The sequence below is a fragment of the Barbatula barbatula genome (assembly GCF_947034865.1).
Source record: "Barbatula barbatula genome assembly, chromosome: 25".
Lineage (NCBI taxonomy): Eukaryota > Metazoa > Chordata > Actinopteri > Cypriniformes > Nemacheilidae > Barbatula > Barbatula barbatula.
In genome coordinates, this window is record NC_136788.1 from 7,868,424 (window position 1) to 7,894,893 (window position 26,470).

Genomic DNA, 26,470 nt, shown 5'->3' on the forward strand with positions numbered 1-26,470 from the left:
CACAAGCATTCGTTATAAAAAACTTTAAACTGAAACACATCATACAAAAAGTATTTGTGATGATACCTCATAAAAACATTTCCTTCATTTGTGTACGTCTGTTACGTTGTTTATAGGTTATTTTTAATGAAATTTAGGATAATCTCGTATGTTAGTTTTTTTAAAGTGTTTTGAAAATTGTCTGCATGCTTTACCTTATAGATAAACAGTAACACTTTACATTGAGGTCTGATTCATAACTCATTTGTGTTCATTGTGCATTAACTGTGTTAACAAATACAGCTATTGATTTGAAATATTTGTTGACAATTGATGCAATAAACAGATAACTTTGATTCATTGTTAGTTTATTAACTAATGTAGGTTGTAAAGTGTTCCAAAAACACTTATGTATTATAACACACGTGGTTATAAACTATTCATTTTACCAAAATAGCAAGACCTGTTTGTTACCATTATGTGTATAGAATTATGTATTTGAATTGCAATTATAATATTTGTCTTATTATAAAACCCTTTATAAAATAAATGAAAAGGACAACTTAAAACTGTTAATCTACAGGAATAAAATAAATGAAGTTCATTGCTCGTCACACACAAAAAATGTAAATCAAAACAGACACATTATCTGCTGAAGCAACAGATGCAACTTTTATTTTTGTTGTTCGAAGTGAAACAGAATAGCTCAGCCGACATTACATTTTCAATAGATCTGTAATGTTTCGCAAGAGGAATTCTAGCAACGACTGCATTTCATAATACGCTTGTGCTGTGGTGCATCTACATTAAATTCATCATCTGAATTCTATGCACAACATAAAACATGCCGACTGTGACAGAGACGGATAAACTATTCGATTTCTCACAGCATGTCCTCACAAATCCCATTAAAGAAAAACGTACGCGGCACACCGTTTAAATGTTTTATAACCAAGTGCCAATAGGTGCCGTTAAAGTAAAATGTTTATAGAAGATGCGACCACATCGGGAACATTTTTATATTAAAGACTTCAACAATCCAGTTGAGCAGACATCCTGTGGGAACTTCTGCTTTGTTAAAGATATTTAAAACTGACATAAGTGACTACAGCTGTAAAAATACAAACAAGCCAAATGAAGCTCCCCTTCATGTCAATCAGTGATGGGGGGTGAAAAGGCTTGAAGTTATTAAATGTCACTGGCAGCCTTCAGTCAACCAGCTGCCTCGTGGGTGAACTTGTTTTCCCAGATCGTCAATGTCAAGCCAGCTTGCTAACAATGGCCTGGTTGAGAGAGTTCAGCTGATTGGTCCATTTGTCCAGAGCGGTGTATCGGGATCCGCCTCTTTTCTGGTGATCAAGTTCAAGCAGCTGGTTAACCTGGTCAATTCTACCATTGATCGTGCTGAGAAAAGATGCACAAAAATACACAAATAAGATGCGTGTCAACTTCAGAATACGAATGATTCACAAAAAAGTTTAAACTTACTTGTCTAAAATGCATTGCACAAGCAAACTTTCCACATCTGCAACATCAATGTTTAATTCCTACAAGAAAACAAGTACTAGTTTAAAAATAGGACAAAAACGATTAAATAAATCAAATGATCTTTTAAATGATTTACCTTTGAAATAAAAGGTATGTGTATCCTAGTGTAAGGCTTGATCAATTTGATGAGAACTTGTGTTCTTATGTTTCGTAACAATTCTGAAGAAAAACAAAGCACATTGTGAGATTTTCCACAGTTTCAACGACGTTTACGAAATGTGCCCGACATCGAAAACAGACAAACTGACCCTCAATATGTTCTCTGATGAAGGGATCAGCCATTATGTTGCTGTGGTTCGTCTTTAAGATCTTCTCAAATTCTGTGATGTCATTATTCTGGTAGGCACTAGAAGCAAGTTTATAATAACAACAGTATTACAATACCCGTATATAATAAAAATCCTGACATAAAATGTATGCTAAAAATATATGTAAATGATTGATAAATAAAAAGCTTGCTCCACAAACTTACCTTACCAGGTTCGTCATTGCTAAGATTTCTGAGTCATTTTTGTAAGGTTTTGCCTAGTCATTAAATGAGAGAGAGAATCAGTTTGTGTAGTCAAATTAAATTCCACTTAGCTATCCATTATTAATAGATGTAATGCCATTATACCTCTTGAGAATCAAAGGGGTTGATTCCAGACTTCATCAGCATGTTGGCCAAGACCAAATACTTCAGGCAAGTTGTTCGTCTGGGGCTTCCCGACTCGTCGTAGTTCTTAAACGCCTCGAAAAAGTCTGTATGGGCCTTCTCGAACTCACCCTCCCTCAAGTGCATTTTACCACCACATTCTACCATGAAATACCACATGTTGATGTCAATCTTTCATATTTATGTACATCTTAAAAAATCATACATAATTGCCACATTCAATGTGTTGATAAAAAAACAACCTCTGATGACTCCCATTATGAGTGGATGGGGGATGGCTGATTTGATGTGTAATGACTGCTCATAAAGGGCTTTCAGCTTTTTGTTGTTTTTCTGTGCCGTATACATCTGGATTTCCAAAGCGTAGATCTCCAGCAGCTGAGTGCCTTTCTTCAGGTCGTCCTCGCCGTCATCCGTCTGATGTGAAGAATGTCAATCAGATTTGTAGTGATATGGAATCAGACACTTATTGTTATTAAAACAGTAGTTTTGTTACCTGACATGACTGGTGCAACTGCCTGAGAATCTTCTGCAGCTTTCCGAATTCTTCTCTTTCCAGGTACAACTTCCCCAACTACATGAAGCACAGGGACAATGTTAGCATCAGTCCTAAATGATTTGGGTAGGAAATACCTACCCGAGACCTACGAACTTGAGTTGCCTTTATGAGTTAAGATTAATATTTTATTAGAGCAATATACCTCTAAAGCAATGCTTATTGCTGTACTAAAAAGTCAACAAGACAACTATGAGAAACAACCCAATTTCTAATTATACAGTATATATATATATTCCCCCACAAACCTTGGTGTTGGTTTTAAACCAAAGTCTGTCATTTTTGGCATCTTTTAAAGCATCCAAAGTGGTTTCATAAAACTCCTGTAGCAAGTCCATCTGGAAATAAAAGTTTAAAACAAATATGTTTTAGTTTATAAATTACATTTATTCTATATTGTGATATATGAATTCTCATTTATAATTATACTTATTCTAACAAATACCTGTTTAGAAGTTGAAATATAATCTAAAATAGAGTTGATAGATTTCTCAGAATAATTTCTTGTTACAGCACTACGTATGTACGTCAACAGCTGTTTGTACCAGTTCATCATTTCAGGAAAATTTGTCTGCGTAAATAAACAAATAAAGTTTATACACAATTCTAAACAAAAACAATAGATAAATTTACTTTTTACAAAATACTTTCATTATTATATTGACATACTAGTTTAAAGTTGATCTTTATCATCTGTTTCAGCGCTTTAAAGCCCCATTCTCCCTTTTCTCCCTCCAGTTCCAGCACCTGCATGAAAACCAAAACAACATTACGTAAATAAATGTTTCAAAATGAACCCCAAACAGAAAGAAAATGGCGTCAAACCTGCTGAAAGCTGATCAGGGCTGCTTTAGGATCATCTTCTTTGAGGGCTTTGGAGTTGTAGTACTGATTCTCCAAATTAACATTGGGTTCAGAGTTGCTGTCCTCTGAATATTCCTGAAACGTAAAGAAACAATGGACATCAAGACGTTTTATGACATGGACAAAGAATCATATTGATACATACAGCAATGCTTAAATGCATGAATGTTCATACATGTATTATTGCACAACACAGGGCAATAATCTTTCTTTAAATACTTGATTTAACGTTACATATCAAATAGTCGTTTCTTATTTACGCACGTGACATTCAACTTTACCACAAATGTTACCTAAAACAATATTCAGGTCCCCTCTACAGCATTTCATTTAGCTAACTTTACACGAGTCTGCAAGTTAAGTTTCTTAAAAGAAGATGCGTAAATTACATTAGATGAGATCATCGTCTGTGCAGTGTTGCATTGATTCTTTTGAATATATGCATAAATGTACTTAAAATGAAAAAGGCTGTCACATTTGTTGACTTTATCTTTGCAGTGTTAGCAAACTAGCCACCTGCTAAGCAACTCAGCTGTAAACTAAATCTCACAGCAACAGCCAAAACGGAATTTCCCGATGCCACCGTGCCGCACGCGCATTACATTACACACATTTACAGTTGCGTGTATTTCTGCCAGTCTTACCAGGTCGTAATCCTCCTCATCATCGCACAGGAAATCATCTTCCATATCAGACATTTTGGCCGGAGAGAGACTCTTTCCCACAATCCACCGCGTAAACACATCTGACATCACACGGCGCGAGCAGCTCCGAGTCCGCCCGAGTTTGTCCGAACACTACCGAGTCCGCCCGAACCGAATGAATGGCTCTGCGCGAGTCCCGTGTGCTTCTTCCGTGTTGTTGCTTACACAATTCCGGGTATGACAGTCAGCTGACAGCACTTGTTAGTTCGTTTTGCATGTGTACGTAGTGCTTAACGAGGAAAATAAGCATTATAATGTCCACAAATCCGCCGAAAAGCAAGCTTTCGTTTACTGGAAATGAAAGGTAAGCTGCGTTCGGAACTATTCGTGCAACTTCGACCATAATAAACAAATGGTACCGACTAAAGGATTTACGGTCATGCGTTTCGCTTTAGTTCAGTTTTGCACGTATATATCAATAAAGTATCTACGCTTTTCTCTTCTTTTGTAAGGTTGCAGAAAATAAAAGATGCTTTTCATCAGAAGTATGGAGGAACTCCTTTATTCTACGCTTGCGCTCCGGGCAGGGTGAACTTAATAGGTGAGATGAGTTTATAAACAAATCAAATACTAGGATCATTTATACTTTTCTTTTTTTAAATATGCATATTTATGTTTTCAGGAGAACATATTGACTATTGTGGCTATGCCGTCCTGCCTATGGCAATAGAGCAAAACATTCTTGCTGCTGTGTCTCTCAATGACTCCCAATCAATCCATCTGGCCAACATTGATCCTAAATATAAGTAAGCAAGGCTGTCGTCAGTGATCACTTGAAGATGTCACTCTTTATTCATGCTTAGTTTGACACTTTTATTTTTTAGGGATTTTAGCACGTCTGCCCAGAGTGTCTCAATTGATAAAGAGAACCCACGGTGGCACTATTATTTCTTGTGCGGAGTGAAGGGAATTCAGGTTTGTTAAATATAAAGTACATCTTTATACAAAATCATCTTTATTTGAAAGCAAACTGAATGAGTTCACCCCACCCTTGTGTGAACAGGAGCACCTGAGTCTGTCGTTGACAGGGATGTGTTGTGTAGTGGACGGGTCCATCCCCGCCAGTTCCGGTCTTTCCAGCTCCAGTGCTCTGGTGTGCTGCGCTGGTCTGATCACTATGGAAGCCAATCGGAAGTCTTTGTCTAAGGTAGACCACCATATCATAAACCACAGAAAATAGATGTTCATCATGCCGGTTATGATAAGCACACTTCTGCAGGTGACTCTGGCGGAGACGTGTGCCAAGTGTGAGCATTATATTGGCACTGAGGGCGGAGGGATGGATCAGTCAATTTCTTTCCTGGCGGAGGAAGGAACGGTACGACCTGTGTATTTTAGTCTGTTTTACATGTGTATTTGCTTGTATATAGTGAGTTGTGCAGGTTGTTAAAGGTACAGTTCATTCTAAAACGAAAAAATCATAATTTCCTCACACTCAAGGTCGTCCAAATCTGTTTAAATGTCTTTGTTGTTATGAACACGCAGAGAGAAAAGTGTGCAAGAATTTGTAAGCAAACAGTTCTATGGTGCCACCGAACGGTTTGCTTTCCTAAGTTCTTCCAAATACCTTTCTCTGTGTTCATCAGAACAAAGAAATGTATACAGATTTGGAAAGACTTGAGTCATTTTTGGGTTCCTTTAAATTGACCTTGATATTCTCCTGAATCTCAAAATCAATACATTTGCATTTAAAACTTGTGATCAGTCAGTCGCATGACAAGTCGAAACTTAAAGCATTCAGCAAAAAGATCTAAAACCTTTATGATTTGCAGTGACGATAAATGCACGATGCCGGTTGTTTTTGTGTCAAGCCTTTTATTGTGTCTATATGTTATATGATTCATTTGCGCAGACTTCTTAACTTTTTTGTAACTTTATGTCTTTCCTTTAGGCCAAGTTGATAGAGTTCAATCCGCTGCGGGCCACAGATGTGCAGCTGCCTGATGGTGCGGTGTTTGTAATCGCAAACTGCTGTGTGGAGATGAACAAGGCCGCTTCATCTCACTTTAACATGAGAGTGGTTGAATGCCGCATTGCCACAAAGGTCAGAACCTCAGACAGGAGAATTTAAACGGATTAGTTCGCAAGAATGCATGTTAAGGATGAACGGCAGAACTAATTTCAGCAAAAACAAAACAGCAACAGAATTGCTTTTTAATGTAAATAATGTCCATAATCTGTAAATACATTTCTGTTTTTTCAGATGTCAATGTTTAAGTGCTGTTAAAGGTGCCAATAAATAAAATGCATTATTTAAATTAAAATGCACTCCTAGTTTCCAAGTGAAGCAGAATTTTGACTGTGGGACTTGAGTTTATGCTTTGTGATTGGATGATATTTATTATTATCATTATATCATTTTCCTCATGTTAAAATAAAAGTCTCAAAAAGGTTTTAAAGAAGAAAAGTATTTTTTTCCTTTAGAAATACAACACAATATGACCAAGAACATGTATTAAAGAGGTCAGTTGTATTTTAACACCATCTTTGGTCCTGTTTGCAGATGCTGGCTAAGGCACGAGGTCTGGAATGGTGTCAGCTACAGAAACTGGGGGAGCTGCAGGCGGAGCTGAAGGTAAGTCTGGAGAAGATGCTGGAGCTGGTGGATGATGCGCTGCACCCTGAGCCGTACACCAGAGAGGAGATCTGCAAGACTCTGGGCATCAGCACTGAACAGCTTTGTGAAAACATTCTCAGTACCAACACACAGCATGGTGAGAAGACAGTATCATTCTGTATAGTTGCACACAAAGATGGCTCTCAAATCCTCAATTGTGATACTGACATCCTCCTCGTTTTCTGTTACCTTAGCAACCCACTTTAAGTTGTACCAGCGGGCCAAGCACGTGTACGGCGAGGCTGCCCGTGTACTGCAGTTTAAAGCCGCGTGTGATTCTGCCCCTGCCAACGCCGTCGCTCTGCTGGGCGATCTGATGAACCAGAGCCATGCCAGCTGCAGAGACCTGTATGAGTGCAGCTGCCCGGAGCTCGACCAGCTGGTGCACATATGTCTGTGAGTCAGTGTTCGCTGCTGGTGATGTCATGATAGCATTTCACACGTTAAACCATATGGAATTTTACCTAAAGTAATTTAGTATTGAAAATTGAGTATTCACTAATTAATTATATTAATTAAAATCTCATGTAAAATTTGCATAAATTAAAGGCAATACAACAAATACCAGTAGTAATATAATATTATATATTTGAAATATAAAAGTAAATAAATAAAACAATTTGTGCATTGTAATTAATTTAAAAAATATTTAATTGATAATATCATTTGAATAGTTAATTAAAACCTTTTTTATCTCGAAATATAAAAAAGAAAAATATTTTTATATGGTGTATAAATATAATTTTTTTGCATTGTTGCTGAGAATGCATGGTGCTTAATTTCAAGCAAATCAAAGTGCATCACTTTCTGCTTTTCTCTTTTCATTATTTTATGCCATGTAAAAGCCCTGGACATTACTGCCCAGATTCACAGACAAGGCTTAAGACTAGTCCCAGACTAAAATGAAAGTTTGAGCTGTCTTAGCTGAAAATAAATTGCCCTTCCATATCTTTAAATATATCAGTGCCATTGCTTCGTTTTAAGATGCACACCAGTAATGCGTTTACCTTGGACATTTTATAAAAAGCGACTAAAAATGTTCAAGTCATAGTTCTGGCTTAAGCTAAGCCTTGTCTGTAAAACTGGACCATTTAATGTAACCTATTCTTGACACGCTGCAGCATATTTTACTCTCGCTGTGAATTATTTTATTTATGCAATGCACAAGCTAGTTTGTCACATCAAAGTATGACAGTGCACATGACATACTGAATGAGTCATATCTGTGTCTCTGGCAAACTTATTAAAGTAGTTAATGAGTCTTACTCTCAGTCTAATGAATTGGAGTTTTAGTGAAATCTCTCTCTCCGCTCCACACAGACAAGCGGGTGCTGTTGGGTCGAGGTTAACCGGAGCTGGATGGGGAGGCTGCACGGTTTCCATGGTACCCATCGACAAGATAGATTCTTTTCTCCAAACTGTGAAGGAGAGATATTATGCTCCCGACCCTCGCAGAGCCGCTCTGGAAAAACAGAGTTTATTTGTGACAAGGCCAGGAGGAGGGGCGGCCATTTTCACAGAGGAATAGAAAAGTGATGTAGCCATTGCTTGTGGCTTTAAAAGCAAGATGTGATGCTTATGATGGCCATGAATCCAAATAAAAGGGACATATTTTACTCTCTATGTCTCAAGAGACTGAATCTTAAAAAGGTGAAAGTTATTTTAGTTTCAAGGTTGCAGAGAATCGTCAATTTCTGCATTTGTACATTCCTACTTTTGCTTTCATTAAACCATTGAAGGTCGTGAATTCAATAAAAAGGTCTCAATGTTTGCAAGCCTCATTGTTTTCTGTTGATATATAAAAGACATTTCGAAAGGCCAGCATCATTATTGTTATTGCTCATACTTGGTGTTAGAGATTTAAAATCATCGAAAACTTACTATTAGACGTATGGAGCGACAATATGAATATGAATACGAACAATCTGTTGTTAAATAAATTAAACAATGGCCATTTAATGCATATCTTATCAAAATTCCAATGCGTTGTATAAAACATCCATGCATTTAAATGAAATAAACGACAAACAATTTGCATGGTCCTCGTTGACAAAATAGCACAGCAGAAAAAAGGAATACATTCGTCATGTAACATAACATAAATGAATGTGTCCGCTGTACATTCATAGAAAGGGAACGTTGCACGATCCCCTTACATTTCAAATAGAAAATATCATCTTTATGATTTTACAGCAAAATATCGAAACAGATGAAGGCCATAACCCAAACATATCATAGCCTACAGTATGTCTCAGTTTTGTAATGTCATAAAACATTCAGAAAAAAGGCAATGGTGACATTCTACCCAAAATAAACAACTGAAATGACTTCTAACAAAAAAGGCACAAAAATCCTTTCCCCAAAGGATCACGTGAAGGAAATGCCCACTTTATAGACCTTTATAGTACATATGTGTGGAATTATATAGATGTAACGGAGTAAAGGCTTCAGTCTATCGCTTGATGGAAGGCACAGCTGTGTATCCTCTCAAGGTTAACTCGATCCAAACACTTCTCTTTACTCTCAATCTCATCAATTCATTCAGCTGCATGCAAAGCGGATGCTGAATACGGAGTGGAATGTTTTTCACGTGTTTCCTTTAAAAAAGTGAAGTGTATTAAAATAAAATTTGCCATTTTAAAATAATTTTACTATCAGTTATGGCAACAGAGAGCTTGAAGTCGGCTTGCTTTAGTGCTGTTGCGTATGATGCAAATGTAGGATTTGCAGCCAATGCATATTGTGTGTGGCATTGTTATTGCACATTCCTATTTGTTACAACTCGTCTCTTAAATCCTTACTGCACTGCATTCAAGTGCTTTTGAGTAAACTGTGTATAGAATTTTCAAAATATTCACATTGTGCACAACTTAAAACATTTCAGTGCAATGCATCAATGCCGCTGCAGATGGCTGTATCGCTGTTAATAACAAACTAAGAGGTCACTTGTACGTCTTTGCTCCCTGATATTTGAGTAGTTTATAAAACTAGCGATTCAATTGGATTTGGTGGTTGCCATTCTTAAGTGAATTTATGCGTACAATTCAATTGTATGTGCTGACTTCGCAATGCTTTTGATACATAAAAAGGAAGTTATTGAAACCAGAAACACGACAAAATGGTCGTCGTCTGAGGAAACGTCGCACAGCACTTCTGTGCTAGAACGTAGAAGACGAAATTGAATTGAACTGAAGTTCAATTATGTGTTAAAACGGACCGGCGCGTTATCAGACAGGAACACATTTGCATGAGATGTAGGGAATTAGTGTTATCTGTGCTTCATTATGCTGGCTCTTTGGAGTCTCTTGTGTCCCCATAGTCCTGTAGTGCCCAGGGGCATCTTTAGAAATCCCAAATTCTCACATTAAGGACATTTAGGATGGTTACAAAGTGTCTCTCCCTTTAAGAAAGGAAACAACCCATAAACGTTCACTTGATCTTCAAGTACGGTTCTTCATCTGGCCTCTAAATCTTCCACAATCATGTCTTGATTTTGGTCAAATTCCCTCGTAAATCCAATGTCGTTGGTCTTTGCCTCTGTGGTGGTCTCATCCGGGGCCCCTTTGGTGCCGGGGCATCTTTCAGGAGAAGACAGGGGGTAGGTGGATGTAGACGATGTGGTTGCCTTCATGTTCTTGCCAGAAGTGATGAGTTCTCCGTATCCCTGCTGGTGGGCGAAAGCGTACGCCGAGCGTCGAGAACTTGTCCTGCGGACTCTCCTGAGGTTCTGCTCTTGAGGACCCTGCCTCTTGGTGGCCTGCTGAAGCAAGCGCACCTACAGGAAAGCATTAGGACAAACAATCACAGAAATCATTCAGAATGTTACATTTACGTTTCCATTATGTTAAAATACACCCAGTTATTAATAATGTGTATAACTATGATAAGCATATCATCCCCCCATTGCATTAGGCATGTGTTTAGTAACCTTGTCAGTCTGTGTGGGATAGCAGTCAGTCTTGATGAATCGGACAGCCACCATGGGCATTATGCACACCACAGTGGTCAGGAAGATAACCAGCCAAAAGATCTGCTGATCCAGAGAGTTACGTGCTGTGCCTACAGTCAAACACATTGAAATGACATAAACAGTCACATGCTAATATTTCTGATCATATACTATACTATTAAATACAGCATCTGTAAAATTGCAGAGATACCCTATTCGCATATAAGTTTGTTATGCATAGCAATACTGTCGGCTACTTTAATATTTGCTTATGCGTGATTTGACATCCCCATCACTAGGTGTCAGTACAAGACGTTAAAACTACAATAAAAGCATGAAAGGGATAGTTCATCCAAAACTGAAAATTCTATAAAGTCGTTTACATCAATTACATATTTCAATCCTGTTCGACCTTCTTTTTGCTGCAGAACACAAAAGAAAAATATTTAGAAGAATGTTGATAACCACACAACATTGACCCCCATTGACTTCTACTGTATACAAAACCACTGAGACATTTTGTGTTTCACTTTTACAAGTGTTGAACTTAACAGTATGTATTTAGCTAGTTTTCTAATTCAATGCAACATGAAGTCTTCTTACCTATAAAAGGGAACTGGTTTGGGAATATGTTGAAAAGGCCATCGCTGTGCATTGCAAAAAGTATTGCAAAGTAAACAGCGAGACTGCCCCAAATGAAGAAATGGTTCACAGCGGTCCAGTAGTTTGTGTCAAGCCCGATCTTAAACAAAACAGATTGATAACAAGATTAGGCTAAAGCAAAATAGGCAGAGTAACAAAATCATTTGCTTGGAGCAGGTCGGGGTGGAGGCGTTCACAATTTCTCTTTCGATGCACAAATCTATTCTCTATAAAAGTAATTTCACCAGCAGATGGTATTAAAGCGCATATCGTTATTAGTAATAACAATGGAACATAAAATAATCTTTTCCAAAACTATGAATATGACCATCCATGTACTTCGACCCTTAAAGGATGAGTAAAATAGTTCACCTTCAAAATGAAAATTCTGTCATCATTTACTCACAATGTTGTTGTTTTAAAACTGCGTGGTTCTCTTTTTCTGCAAAACACAAAAGAAGATATTTTGAAAAATGTCAGTTACCAAAAACCGTGGTTCCCCATTGACTTTTATGGGGACACAAAACCAATGTAAGTCAATGGGGACCATGCTACTACAATTTTTCAGAATATCTTCTTTTGTGTTCAAAATGTCATAAAGGTTTGAATTGATGTAAATAAGGGCCGGATTTTCATTTTGAAGGTAAACTATCCCTTTAAATGTGCTATTGGCTTAAAATTATGATTTACCTGGACACTGACCACGATAACCAGAGAGGTGGCTATGGTGACGGCGAATGCTTGCTGATCAGAGATTTGGGCACCGTCGTTGCGTACGGCGCATATGAACGCTCCGTACGGTATAAAGAAAAGAACGAAAGAGGTGCAGACGCCGTGCAGTGTACAAGTGAAGAACTTTCTCTTGTTGAAAAGCTGGTTGAGCTGACCCGGTCTGTACAGGTTTGGATAGCGTAAGCTGTACTGCTCGTTTACATCCTGGAATATAAACAGATTGTACGTCACAAGGGAAACCAAATTAGATTCACGATACGGAATGCCTGTACATATGGAATGACCTTACCTGGTCAAATATGCCCATGGCCAGCACAGGAAGTGAGGTGTAGACTATGTTGAAAAGTGTGATGAACCATTGATCGTACACAGTCTGTGATGACCAAATAAAAAAATATGATAAAAGTACATCTGAAATCTTTGCACTTCTGAAACTTCTAAAATCCTTTACATATGCTGTATTCCAGATGCTTTACCTGGGCGGAGAATCCACAGAGGAATCCATACCAGAAATGCACCAGCGTGAAGGCAAAGTTCTTGTAAAAGAAGTAGCAGAGGAAGTTGCACATGCGGTGGTAAGACCAGCGGCCGTGGACGAGCAGGAGGCGCTGCAGGTAGCGGAACTGGGCGAAGGAGTAATCGGAGGATAACACCGCCTGCATGCCCTCCTGTCCGCTGATGCCCACGCCGATGTGAGCCGCTGGGGGAGAGAAAGGACAACACATTACTCAACACACTTACAGATCAAAAAGCACAGTGTATTTCCATAGCAACCGCTCCAGGAAACCGGCAATGCAACATCAGTCATACAGCGTATGCATTACAAGTGTAAGACAGCTTTGTTCATGAGAGAAGGACAAAGAGAATGAGAGAGAACATGGAAAAACTGAAAAAAATGGATGGGTGGAGAACAACAGAGAGACCCAAATAAAAGAATGAATGGATGGATGGATGGATGGATGGAGGGAGGGATGGACAGAGACAGAAAGAGAGATGGATAGATAGATGAATGAACAGATAAAGAGACCGAGATACAGAAAAAGAGATGGATGGACAGACAGATGTATAAGTGAATAGACAGATAGATGGATGGACGGAGAGACAGACACTTTGGATAAAAGCATCTGCTAAATGTAAATGAACAGACTGAAAGAAACGAGCGAAAGAATGGATAGATGGACAGACAGACAGACAGAAAGAGAGATGGTTGTATAGATGGACAGAGAGACTAACAGAAAGAGAGATTGATGGATAGACAAACAGACAGAGATGGATAGACGGATGGACAGACAGACAGACAGAAAGAGAGATGGTTGAATCGATGGATGGACAGACAGACTGGCCAAAAGAAAGAAAGATGGATAGACGGATGGGCAGACATTAAGAGAGATAAATGGATAGATTGACAGAGAGACAAACAGAAAGAGAGATAGAGGGATAGATGAATGAAGAGACAGACGGACAGAGAGAGATGGATGAATGAATAGACAGGCGGATGAACAAATATACAGACAGACACAAAAAGAGACGGATGAGTAGATGGATGGACAGACAGACTGAGTGATAGATAGAAAGAAAGATAGATGGAGATATGGATTTACAGACAGATGTATGGATGGATGAATGAATGGAAAGAGAGATGGATAGATGGATGGACAGAAAGACAAAAAATAGAGATGGATGAATGGATGACAAATGGATGGATGGACGGACAGAAAGAGAGATTGATGAATGGATGACGGCTTGATGGACAGAAAGAGCGATGGACGAGTGGATGACGGACGGATGGATGAACAGAAGGACAGATAGAAAGAGTGCCGTATGGAGATGGATGGAGAACAAATGGAGAGACAGAAAGAAAGAGCGATGGATGGATGGACGGATAAATAAACAGACTGCCTGGCTGGAAGGACAGCATGAACAACAGATGACAAATGAATGGGTAGAGAGCGGATTAAAAGACAGTAGAAATGCATGTGGATGTATGGAAAGCGGTTGGACAAAGTGAAAGAGGATGGATGGATAAAGGACGAATGGACAGACAGACAGAGCTAGTTCAATACATGTGCATTAATGAGAGCAGAAGTGTCTTACTCTTGATCATACTGACGTCATTAGCTCCATCACCGATAGCGAGTGTGACGGCTCTCTTGTGTCTCTTTATGAGCTCGACCACCAGAGCTTTCTGCAGTGGAGTGACTCGACAGCAGATCACAGTCTTACACAGACACGCCACGTCTACTAGAATCTGCTCCAGGTCTGCCTCCAGGGCATGAGCCTTCATGTCACACATACAGAAAACCACATCACACGAAAAACATTTAAAAAAAAACATTTTTTAAAGGCCATTTACTCGGATGCACGCAACAGGACTGCAGTTAACTTCCGGTCTGTGTTTGGCTAGTGTCTAATAATATAACTAAATTATTACTAACATAAATTAAACAAAATATAAATAAAGTGTCTTTTGCTGCATAATTATTGCATTAAATAAACGATTTGTTGAATTTTGTTGTGTTCATTTGATATAATAAACAATTTGTTGAGTGGGTCCTGTAAGTAGGTTGGTCGCATTTGAAGAAACCGTATGGTACATTGACATCTAGTGGTTGAGCTTGGTATCGTAGTCTAAATTCAAAATATTGGAGAGGCAAGTTTATCCAAGTAACGCTTCTTCCGCACGCATGCGCAGTAACGTTTGTTTGTGTTGTCTATAAGCTGTAGAAACTATTCACACTTGGCATTGTTTGTTGACTGAATTCATTCAATTGAATTCATTTATTGGTGCCGCAGTTGGTTGTCATTGTCTTGTCACAGTCAAAGATGCATTTATTCAAGCAAAACCAATTTCATTTATAGCCACTGCTTTCTACTAAACCCGAGCTCTTCAAGTAAATATTCTGTTTGAACAGACCAATCATGAAGCTTAGCAACAGCTTTACGGTTTTACATACAATTTGGTTTCAAATGCATATTAATTTTAACTGGATGTCAATTGCATTAAACATGCATATAATAAGGTCATGTGACAACAACGCAATCTCATGACAATTCAAAACTAAGAACGTCGGGACCCTTACCAAACTGTGTCCATTGATAATTAAAGCGTATTCTGAAATGATGGTTTCTTCAAAGACAGTGTCACTTGAGTATATATCCGTCTTCTCTGTGTCAGGAGCACCGCTGAATTTCTCTCTGCTGGGTCCCATGATTCTCTCTTTAGCGGTCCTGAGCACAAACCAACAGAAAGTCATTTTACTTTGCAGATGTAATGTACGCGTTGTTCAGACAGGTCGCAGAAAATGTTTCGTGTCGTATCTGATTTGAATCCATTTGGTAAGTATATTTTGCCATCTTCTCTATTTCTGTAATGACATCTATTAGTATACAGTATACCTCCTGCCGTGCCAACAGGAAACTGTCTACCCTGAACAAATGGATCTGATTTCATTATTCGCGAAATGGCGATGTGATCACTCAGCCATAAAATCAGATTTACATATAGCGTGAACAAAGCCTTCGATTGAAATGTTACCTGAGCTCCCGCTGGACCTCAAGTGGGGTGTGACCTGAGATTATGAACACCTCATTCATGTCGTCTCTCAGCATGTTGCAAGAGTAGCCGATGTTCATGGCCGTCTCTGCGAGCACAACGGATTACACACGATTAAACCGTGAGAGAACAGAGCGCATGAGTAAATGACCTCTGTATGTTCTCATTAGCACAGGTTACCTAGTTTGTCTCCGGTTAGCACCCAGATCTTGATGTTGGCCAGGGTCAAACAGGCAATAGTCTCTGGAACGCCCTCCTGTAGTTTGTCCTCTATCGCTGTAGCACCAAGGAGCTTTGGAAAAAAAGTTGTTAAATAAATTCTAAAAACACAAATAATAATAATATTATAAAAATGTATATAAAAAAGAAAAGTTAATACAAATTAAATGGAATAAAAATGTGTTTAAAAATTCTAAATATAATAATATATAATAATACATATATATGAATATTTATACATAATAAAATAAAATAATGTAAAACTCTAAACGTTATTTACTTTTATATATTTTGTATGATTTGTTTTTGCACCAGTTAGGTTTAAGGATTGGTGTTTATTATTTATTTTTTCTAATGAATCCTAAGAAACTAGGAATCCTAAGAAATTCCTGCGAGTTCTTTCTGGCCCCGCCCCTTGATGACATCACAGAGGCCATTAATTTTTTGAAATCCTGGCTCTATTCCGGTATTTATTGCTCAGTGTTAAGTTGGTCAATTTTATTGAAAGGTTTCAAGTATAGCAATAAAGATCAAGGTTATTTTAGTTAACTAAAATAAAAACTTTGAAAACGTTTCTCTAATTGAAATCAAATCAAAAGAAAAAATGTCCTAAAACTTCTTGGAAAAACTTACCTGAAGGAAAGATTTTAATGTTGCCTCAAAAATAAACTGAAATAAGTTGAAAGCACTAAAATGATCATAATAAACAAAGACTAAAATAAAACTTGAATTAAAAATGTATCAATATTAAATAGCAACATAAACAATAATAATAATAAATCATAAAATGACAAAAGCATATACCAAAATTGCTCAAACTAACTAAAAATAGCTCAAATAAAAGCTAATTTTAAATATTAATGAAACTAAAATTAAAATGATAATAACTCTAATATAGATGTAAATATATACAGGGTTACATTTCAATGCAATTGGCTTTGAGTCACAGAAACACATTTACCATCAATCCCTGCTCGATTTCTTCATACAAGGCCTCAAGTTTTTCTTCTCGGTTATCCAGCGAGGTGCTGGCAAACAGGAGCTGCTTCATCCATTCATCAAACACGTCCTCATCCAGGTCTTTGTACGCGAGCGCTAACGTTCTCAGACCCTCCCCGGCGAACTCCTAAAACACACATATTCATGCTGGGTGAGATATTATTCTTATCATAAAAATGAAACCACACAGTCAATTTGACCAGATTCTCTACGGCGGTGCTGTAATTATACTTAGCACACGCAGCACAGTTTTTCTCTTTTATCTGACCTGTGAAAGCATCTTCCTGTTTCCTATCATTTTTCCATTGGCTTATAAAAGCTGCTATTTTTATCCTACTTGGAAATGGCTTCTCCCATGACATCAATAGAGGCTGATTGCTTCTTGAGAAACCACAGACAGCAGTAAATGAGACATGACCGATGGACACTATCTCATAATGAGCGAGGCTTTCAGCTGCTTTTAGACCAGCTACACTAGATAATACGCCACTCGTCCTTTATAGGTTTAGGTGTAGATCTGCTTACACTTGCCAACGGCTGCCGCTATGATGTCAGGGTATTGTGGGTATTTTTAAATGTGGTTGCTATAGGGTCACACTAAACCCCATTGACTTCCATTATGGACACAAAACCACTACTACCTTTCTCAAAGTATCTTCTCAATGCTTTCCTGTAGCTCAGTGTTTAGAGCACGGCGCTAGCAAAGGGGATTGCACATAGTCAGAAACAAATGTATACTACAATGCAATGCAAGTCGCTTTGGATAAATATATCTTCTTTTGTGTTCCACAGAAGAAAGAGTCATAAAGGTTTTGAATGAAATGAGGGGGAATAAATGATGACAGAATCTTTACAGATGTAACTCTAGAAGCTTATGATATTATGAAGGTTATGATAACTTGCGATCAAGAAATCCAAATAAAAAGGTAATAATGTAGCACTCCAAAAATATTACCGAAACAAAATGTTGAGCCTTACATTAAGGTGCTCTGAGGTAGTATACATAAGCTCTTCATTGGACGGGTCCAGCCTGTCGAAGAGTATTGTGTCGGCTCCTTTTGAGTAAAGCTTTAGCTGTCCCTTCGGGTTTCTCACTGCAGAGTAGACAGAAAACCACAGTTATAAATGTCAAGAGTACACGATAAAACACATTCAACAGAACCAGCTATCGATTTCTGGTGAGTGGATAAATTATGTAAAACCCTCAAAAGAAATGGATGACTCCTTTTGAGATGGATGATTCGTTTTAGGAAACTATAAAGAAAGCAGATGCTTTTATAGATTGTGCTAATAATATGGGACTGATTTACTACCATCTTACGCCAGCGAAAATGCCTATTTTGGCATAAAAACTACTTTTATCAGAATTTTCGAAAGACACGCAGTGAAAATTAGCGCTGAAAAGGCATGGACAGCTGCGACTGACCTTATCGTACATGCATGTGTACGAGTTTCCTTTTCAGACACAAACTTTATGGAAGGAAAGTGATTTACAAAATTTGCGCTCATCATTGAACATAATTCCTTTATTTAAAACTCCAAAATATAATTTACATTTATGCATTTGGCAGACGCTTTTATCCAAAGCGACATACATTGCATTGTTATATACATTTGTTTCTGACTATGTGCAATCCCCTGAGATCGAACCCATGACCTTGGTGTTGCGAGCGTCATGCTCTAACCACTAAGCCGCAGGAAAGCTAACATAGTAGTAAATCATGTCTCAAACCCTGTGCAAATTTGCACTGCTCTTGGTAGATTGCATTGGCCATTATGGGACTAAGATAATGTGCCTGTGTCTTAAAATCTGCGCTTTTTCTAAATTGCGCTCTTGCGCTATTTTGCCCTGTTTAGTAAATCTGTCCCTAAATATTTATAAATCACATCAAAGTAAAGAAGAAAGTGAATTTATAGATTCTTATATATGTTATGCTTATATATTCTTAAGTAAACTATATATTTATATATACATATACAAGACCTAACAACCTACCAATAACGCTCATTCTCTTACGGACATTGTTGAAGTCTAAGATGGCCAGGAGCTGGTAGGTAACCGGCTGACCCATCTCATAAACAGTGATGGTTTCTGGAGTTCTGGACCGGAACACAAAGCCGAAGTTTCGAGCCGATGTGACCAAAGCTCCTTCGTCTGGAGATTGTGCTTGATATACCAGCTCACCTAAGACAATTCACAACACTTTAGTCAGTCAGATTCTACGAAGTTGTATTTCACGTTCAAAGCTTTATGAATAGAAAAACAATTCATCTATACCCTGATATCTACTCGGATATGAAAATATTGTAATATATTGTTTGCGGTGGAGTTTACCCTCATTTCTCTCTTCTGGCATGACAGTGTGGCAGAGAGCTAACAGACGGAAGAATTCCTGCACCAGAGGCTCTTCCAGTTTGATGGCCTCAACCAAACTGCTGTCATGGAAACGAAACTTCCGGTCCCTCAGTGGATTGAAGGAGAAATCCACACATGGTGTTTTCTAAGAGAGTTTGAAACAAACATGACTGCCAAATACTAGATACGGTCTTATAACCTTCTCTTTCCACATCCGTTCAAGTGGTATCAAGTGTTGGCATTACTTATTCTAATATATTGTTAATGTAAATACACAAACTGTGCATTCAAATTACAAATTTTATCAGCGTTTCTTGGGTGTCGAACTTATAACCTTCAACTGCTATGGCAATATAACACGAATTGAGCTTCATATTTCTATATATTTTGTCACTATATAACGGTATTGTCAATATAATTCAGTTGAAATAAATAAATAAAAAACTAAGTACCCGGTTTCACGGACATGGCTTAAGATGTCATGATTCCGCTATCATGTCATGTTTATTTTTGGTCTTGCAGCGGAGTCATGGCATAGCCTTAGGTTTTGTGTGAGAAAGACATGGCTTTGTTTTGATTCTGACATGCCATGTGCTTTCTCGTGTCTCGTCAGTGTTTCCCGCCCTTTTGTCTCGTTAGCCTTCCCATTAGTGTCTCATTACCTACACCTGCCCCTTGTTCAATTATCCTGTGTTTGTTTCCCTTTAAAGCCTCCTCTTGTCTATAGTCCTGTGCTCGTTCATTGTATTCTGTAAGTTGTTTGCCTTTCCCATGCGCTACCTGTTTCCTGGATTATTTGTATCTTGAATTATTGTTACCTTGTAAGTTAGTCTAGTCTAGTCTTGTCTTAGTATTTTATTTTGTTCAGTCTAGTTAGTCCGTGTCCTGTAGTTGTTATTATTTATCTAGTCTTGTTTTACCCCCTCGTGGGTTTTTGTTTTGTGTTTATTTAAATATTAAAATCTTTGTTAACCCCGTCATCCCTGTTTTGGCTGCCTGCATTTGGGTTCTCCATCTTTGTGATTCATGACAGAATGAACGAGCCACGACTGAACCCAGCAGGCAGTATGGACCCGGGAGACCGTGTCAAGGAGGCGCACCTCCTCTTTGGCCTCCGCCAGGGAAGCTCCAGGATTTGGGACTTCGCCGACCACTTCCTGGCAACCGCCCAGCGAGGCTGCTTCTCTGAGGAGGAATTGAAGGCGATATTCAACCGCTGCCTTGCAGAGCCAATCTCCCAGTCGGAGATGAGGAGGCTGAGACCCCTGGGTTTCACAGATCTGGTCAGCTGGATTTATGATCGGGATTCGCCCAGGGTCTCAAACCATCTCAACCCCACGGCCCTCTTGGACTCGGCCCCTGGGGGTCGGGTTTTGCAAATCGGGGCCGTGTGCCTCTCCCCACCCTCTGCTCCCTTCGATGACTCTAGCACGGAGCTAGTCGAGCTCCCCACCGCTTCTCCGCAGCCGGCTACACCCACCGTGAGCCGGTCAAAGAAAGGGAAGCCGAGGAGGGGTGTATTGTCCAGCCCGAAGCTCCAGCCGGAAGAAAACACCGGGACTCAGCCCAAATATTTTTTGGGGGGGCGCCATACGAGCAGGAGGGCCCGATCGTCCAGCGGGCCTCCTGAGGTCCCAAGTCCGGTGGTCCCGTCAAGTCCGGTGGTCCCGTCAAGTCCGGTGGTCCCGTCAAGTCCGGTGGTCCCGTCAAGTCCGGTGGTCCCAAGTCCGGTGGTCCCAAGTCCGGTGGTCCCAAGTCCGGTGGTCCCAAGTCCGGTGGTCCCAAGTCCGGTGGTCCCAAGTCCGGTGGTCCCAAGTCCGGTGGTCCCAAGTCCGGTGGTCCCAAGTCCGGTGGTCCCAAGTCCGGTGGTCCCAAGTCCGGTGGTCCCAAGTCCGGTGGTCCCAAGTCCGGTGGTCCCAAGTCCGGTGGTCCCAAGTCCGGTGGTCCCAAGTCCGGTGGTCCCAAGTCCGGTGGTCCCAAGTCCGGTGGTCCCAAGTCCGGTGGTCCCAAGTCCGGTGGTCCCAAGTCCGGTGGTCCCAAGTCCGGTGGTCCCAAGTCCGGTGGTCCCAAGTCCGGTGGTCCCAAGTCCGGTGGTCCCAAGTCCGGTGGTCCCAAGTCCGGTGGTCCCAAGTCCGGTGGTCCCAAGTCCGGTGGTCCCAAGTCCGGTGGTCCCAAGTCCGGTGGTCCCAAGTCCGGTGGTCCCAAGTCCGGTGGTCCCAAGTCCGGTGGTCCCAAGTCCGGTGGTCCCAAGTCCGGTGGTCCCAAGTCCGGTGGTCCCAAGTCCGGTGGTCCCAAGTCCGGTGGTCCCAAGTCCGGTGGTCCCAAGTCCGGTGGTCCCAAGTCCGGTGGTCCCAAGTCCGGTGGTCCCAAGTCCGGTGGTCCCAAGTCCGGTGGTCCCAAGTCCGGTGGTCCCAAGTCCGGTGGTCCCAAGTCCGGTGGTCCCAAGTCCGGTGGTCCCAAGTCCGGTGGTCCCAAGTCCGGTGGTCCCAAGTCCGGTGGTCCCAAGTCCGGTGGTCCCAAGTCCGGTGGTCCCAAGTCCGGTGGTCCCACCTGCACTCAGTCAAGTGCCAAGTCCTGCCCAGGCGTCCACGCAAGTGCCAAGTCCTGCCCAGGCGTCCACGCAAGTACCAAGTCCTGCACCCAGTCCTGCCCTGCCGGCCTTCCAGCCGGCGTCAAGTCCTGCACCCAGTCCTGCCCTGCCGGCCTTCCAGCCGGCGTCAAGTCCTGCACCCAGTCCTGCCCTGCCGGCCTTCCAGCCGGCGTCAAGTCCTGCACCCAGTCCTGCCCTGCCGGCCTTCCAGCCGGCGTCAAGTCCTGCACCCAGTCCTGCCCTGCCGGCCTTCCAGCCGGCGTCAAGTCCTGCACCCAGTCCTGCCCTGCCGGCCTTCCAGCCGGCGTCAAGTCCTGCACCCAGTCCTGCCCTGCCGGCCTTCCAGCCGGCGTCAAGTCCTGCACCCAGTCCTGCCCTGCCGGCCTTCCAGCCGGCGTCAAGTCCTGCACCCAGTCCTGCCCTGCCGGCCTTCCAGCCGGCGTCTAGTCCTGCACCCAGTCCTATCCAGCCGGCCTTCCAGCCGGTGGCTCAGCCGGCCTTCCAGCCGGCCTTCCAGCCGGTGGCTCAGCCGGCCTTCCAGACGGCCTTCCAGCCGGTGGCTCAGACGGCCTTCCAGCCGGTGGCTCAGCCGGCCTTCCAGCCGGTGGCTCAGCCGGCCTTCCAGCCGGTGGCTCAGCCGGCCTTCCAGCCGGTGGCTCAGCCGGCCTTCCAGCCGGTGGCTCAGCCGGCCTTCCAGCCGGTGGCTCAGCCGGCCTTCAAGCCTGTGGCTCAGCCGGCCTTCAAGCCGGGAACAAGAACAGTTCCCCCGAGGACTTCTCCCATCAAGTCCCCGGGGATTCCACGCTCGCGAGCGCCCCCGGGAACTAGGACTGTCCCACCCTATCCCTACCCTCTTGGACACCCTCCCGTGAACTTTGTTGTTCCCCCACCCCCCCTCCCATGTTTATTATTTTTATTGTCTCACCCCAACCCTGTGATTTTGCTTGCTTGTTTGCCCCTGATATTGTTTTCTTTGTTTTGCCTTGTATTTTCGTGTTCCCAGTCTGTCTTGTCTTGTTAGTCTACCCCTTGATGAACACCTGGAGGTGTTCATTTAAGGGGGGGCTTATGTCATGATTCCGCTATCATGTCATGTTTATTTTTGGTCTTGCAGCGGAGTCATGGCATAGCCTTAGGTTTTGTGTGAGAAAGACATGGCTTTGTTTTGATTCTGACATGCCATGTGCTTTCTCGTGTCTCGTCAGTGTTTCCCGCCCTTTTGTCTCGTTAGCCTTCCCATTAGTGTCTCATTACCTACACCTGCCCCTTGTTCAATTATCCTGTGTTTGTTTCCCTTTAAAGCCTCCTCTTGTCTATAGTCCTGTGCTCGTTCATTGTATTCTGTAAGTTGTTTGCCTTTCCCATGCGCTACCTGTTTCCTGGATTATTTGTATCTTGAATTATTGTTACCTTGTAAGTTAGTCTAGTCTAGTCTTGTCTTAGTATTTTATTTTGTTCAGTCTAGTTAGTCCGTGTCCTGTAGTTGTTATTATTTATCTAGTCTTGTTTTACCCCCTCGTGGGTTTTTGTTTTGTGTTTATTTAAATATTAAAATCTTTGTTAACCCCGTCATCCCTGTTTTGGCTGCCTGCATTTGGGTTCTCCATCTTTGTGATTCATGACATAAGACTTAGACCCAGACTAAAATTGAACGTTTGTCTTAACTAAAAAATGTATTGCCCTTGTTTAAATGTCATTGCCATTGTTTTGTCTCAAGATGCACACCAGTAATGTTTTTATCTAAGACATTAAATTAAAAGCGACTTAAATATTTTGATTTATCAAAGGCATAGTCCTGGCTTAAGATAAACTTTGTCTGTGTAACCGGCCAAGATGTTTAGGCATCCGCCACCTTACTCCAATGAAATTTAAATATTCTTTGAAATAAATATTTTGGTTTCCTTACCTCTGTAATGTTTACTTTATGTCCAAATTCATCATAAACATCACCTAGACAAGAGAAAATTAAGCGATAAGTCACTATCTATTCTATGTACTACTGTATGTCTATAATAACTAATATATACAGTATCTACTGAACTATGTAGACACATATAAGCTCACCATAGGTCTTCCCATTGATGGAGCACTTATTAAACACCATGATGTTCTGAGTCAGGGTTCCTGTTTTGTCTGAGAAGATGAACTCCACCTGACCCAGTTCCTCATTCAGGGTGGTGGTCCGAGCCTCGGCAGGGGTGTCCTTAGGACTGTAGTACATTCGTCTGTCCCAGTTTATAAAGTAACTGTGACCCAGCCGCAAAACTTCAACACTGTAACGCAATAAGCTAATTCTATTAAACATGCAGGCTAGTAATACAATTTAGTATTTCCAAACCACATTTCATTCTTATATACTGTAAATTCAATTTCAAGAGGGATAAATTCTGCAAGGTACTTGTAATGTGATTTCCGTTCTTCTGCCCACCATGTGGTCTGACCTACCTGACGTACAGCGAGATGGGTACGACAGTGTTGAGGATGATAACGTAAGACCAGAAGGTCAGGAAGCCAGAGAAGATTGCATTGCTTGTGAGTTTATTCCACTGAAGATACGTCCAGAAGTCGCTGCCGACCCTCTGCTCCCAAATGGTGTTTCCAATGGCCAAGATGATGCCCATACAGATGAGGAATCCAAAGATCTGGCAACCCAACAATTCAACCTTTTTTTATGTATGTTGTATTTAATCCAGATCTCAACAGATTAGGAAATTACACAACATGCATTTAAGACACTTCCCCTGTCTGATATGATGTGGTAAAAAAGTCCAGACTATACACTCACCCACAGCACAAGTGTGTTCATGAGCCTATCGATACTGGTCCTCTTGAACTTTGTTGTTCCACAGTTTTGCATCAGCTTGGTTTGGAGCCCTGATTGAACCAGTCAAGACATACAGAATCAGCACACAAGGGTCATTTAATATCTGGCCATGAGCTGGCATTCATTACAAGCTACGAATAATGGAAGGTTAAAGGAACCGTTCAGCTAAAAATCTTTATTTAAGATTTAAAAAAATAATAAAATAATTCCCTCGGCCTTGTGTTGTTCCAAACCAGCATGACTTTTTATGGGATACCATCAAAACCAGAATGTACTGGTTATAGTTTTCTATGCCATTACAATGCATTTGTACTGGAGCCTTCAAACATTAAAAATGATAAACATCCTTAAAGTAAAATCCTGACTTTTTTTGTTTGTATGCCTTTAGAAGAAATGAATACACCCCACAAATTATATGGACCACTTTTATTATATCTTTATGGCTTTGGCATACGTTTTAAGGCTTGTAGGCTCCAGTCCCTACTATAACTACTGTATATGGAACAGTGCAAACAATTTGCTATTGAAAACTTCTAAACCTTGTCATTCAAGTTGCCAACAGACAGCCATACAAAACTCCTTTTGTTTTATACAGAAAAAGTCTTGTTGCTCAATATTGCATACTTTTTTTGGCTTAAAAGCTCCAGTCTCCATTCACTAAAATGATCTGAAACAAGCAAACAGGATGATAATGGACACTTCCGTTTTTGTTTAACAAAAGAAAGTATTTTTACTCATACGACAGCTCCATTCCCTATTCACTACACTATAACTATAACAAAAGGCATGATACTGAAATCGTTTTCATTTCCATTAAACACAAGAAAGAATTTTGACTCTTATGACTTGAGAAGTGTCGTGAACTGTGACAGAGAACCCAAGTGCAGGCAGCAAAACGGGGATGAAGGGGTTAACAAGGACTTTAATGAATAACAGGAACAAAACAAAAACCCACGAGGGGGTAACAAAACAGGGTACACAATAAACTGAACTAACTAAAGACTAAACACTTGACAAGAACTACAACTACAAAACACCTAGACTAACAGAACACTCACACTGACTAGACTAGACTAGACTAGACTAGACTAGACTAGACTAACAACTCCATGGCATGGCATGGCATGGCATGGCATTAAGCATGAAACAGGTAAAGCATACCAGTACAACGAACAAGCACAGGACTATAGACACGAGGAGGCTTTAAAGAGAAACAAACACAGGATAATTGACAAGGGTCAGGTGCGGGTACTGAAACACTCAGGGAAGGTTAACGAGGAAACACTGACGAGACACGAGAAAGCACATGGCAAGTCAGAATCAAAACAAAGCCATGTCTTTCTCACACAAAACCTAAGGCTATGCCAGGACTCCGCTGCAAGACCAAGAATAAACATGACATGATAGCGGAATCATGACAAGAAGACATGGAGTAAAACACACAAGATGTATCGGCCACTTCGATAATACTTTTACACGGCTTTTGAATCATTTATATGACTTTAGAGCTCCATTCCGCATTTACTTTAACTATATGGCACAAGATAAACAGTATATCATTCAACACTTCTCATGTTTGTAATTCAAGTCGTCAAACGTATAGAATTGGAAACTTCCTCATTTGTGTTTAATGGAAGATAAGGAGAAAAAGTCAAGTTTGAAACAACTTGAAGATGATATTTT

General features: G+C 40.7%; 3 protein-coding genes across 3 annotated transcripts; 1 reads left to right on the forward strand and 2 right to left on the reverse strand.

Annotated features, from left to right (window-relative positions):
• Positions 1 to 619: 619 nt before the first annotated feature.
• On the reverse strand, positions 620 to 4,442 carry cops2 (COP9 signalosome subunit 2). Its single transcript, XM_079450171.1, has 13 exons — positions 4,247 to 4,442; positions 3,564 to 3,677; positions 3,408 to 3,485; positions 3,184 to 3,309; positions 2,987 to 3,076; positions 2,679 to 2,756; positions 2,425 to 2,599; positions 2,144 to 2,322; positions 2,000 to 2,052; positions 1,776 to 1,873; positions 1,604 to 1,686; positions 1,468 to 1,526; positions 620 to 1,383 (listed from the first exon to the last, which is right to left on the reverse strand). Exons 1-13 carry the CDS (start codon positions 4,352 to 4,354, stop codon positions 1,239 to 1,241), a joined length of 1,386 nt encoding a protein of 461 aa, XP_079306297.1. The 5' UTR covers positions 4,355 to 4,442; the 3' UTR covers positions 620 to 1,238.
• galk2 (galactokinase 2) lies at positions 4,381 to 8,757 on the forward strand. Its single transcript, XM_079450170.1, has 10 exons — positions 4,381 to 4,610; positions 4,759 to 4,847; positions 4,929 to 5,052; positions 5,131 to 5,221; positions 5,310 to 5,453; positions 5,526 to 5,624; positions 6,198 to 6,350; positions 6,810 to 7,020; positions 7,118 to 7,319; positions 8,244 to 8,757. The coding sequence occupies exons 1-10, from the start codon at positions 4,561 to 4,563 to the stop codon at positions 8,449 to 8,451; spliced, it is 1,371 nt and encodes a 456-aa protein (XP_079306296.1). The 5' UTR covers positions 4,381 to 4,560; the 3' UTR covers positions 8,452 to 8,757.
• A 99-nt stretch (positions 8,758 to 8,856) lies between these two features.
• atp8b4 (ATPase phospholipid transporting 8B4) lies at positions 8,857 to 15,911 on the reverse strand. Its single transcript, XM_079449758.1, has 9 exons — positions 15,782 to 15,911; positions 15,327 to 15,474; positions 14,341 to 14,524; positions 12,723 to 12,946; positions 12,536 to 12,619; positions 12,205 to 12,450; positions 11,476 to 11,614; positions 10,852 to 10,982; positions 8,857 to 10,698 (listed from the first exon to the last, which is right to left on the reverse strand). The coding sequence occupies exons 1-9, from the start codon at positions 15,877 to 15,879 to the stop codon at positions 10,378 to 10,380; spliced, it is 1,575 nt and encodes a 524-aa protein (XP_079305884.1). The 5' UTR covers positions 15,880 to 15,911; the 3' UTR covers positions 8,857 to 10,377.
• Between the last annotated feature and the right edge of the window lie 10,559 nt (positions 15,912 to 26,470).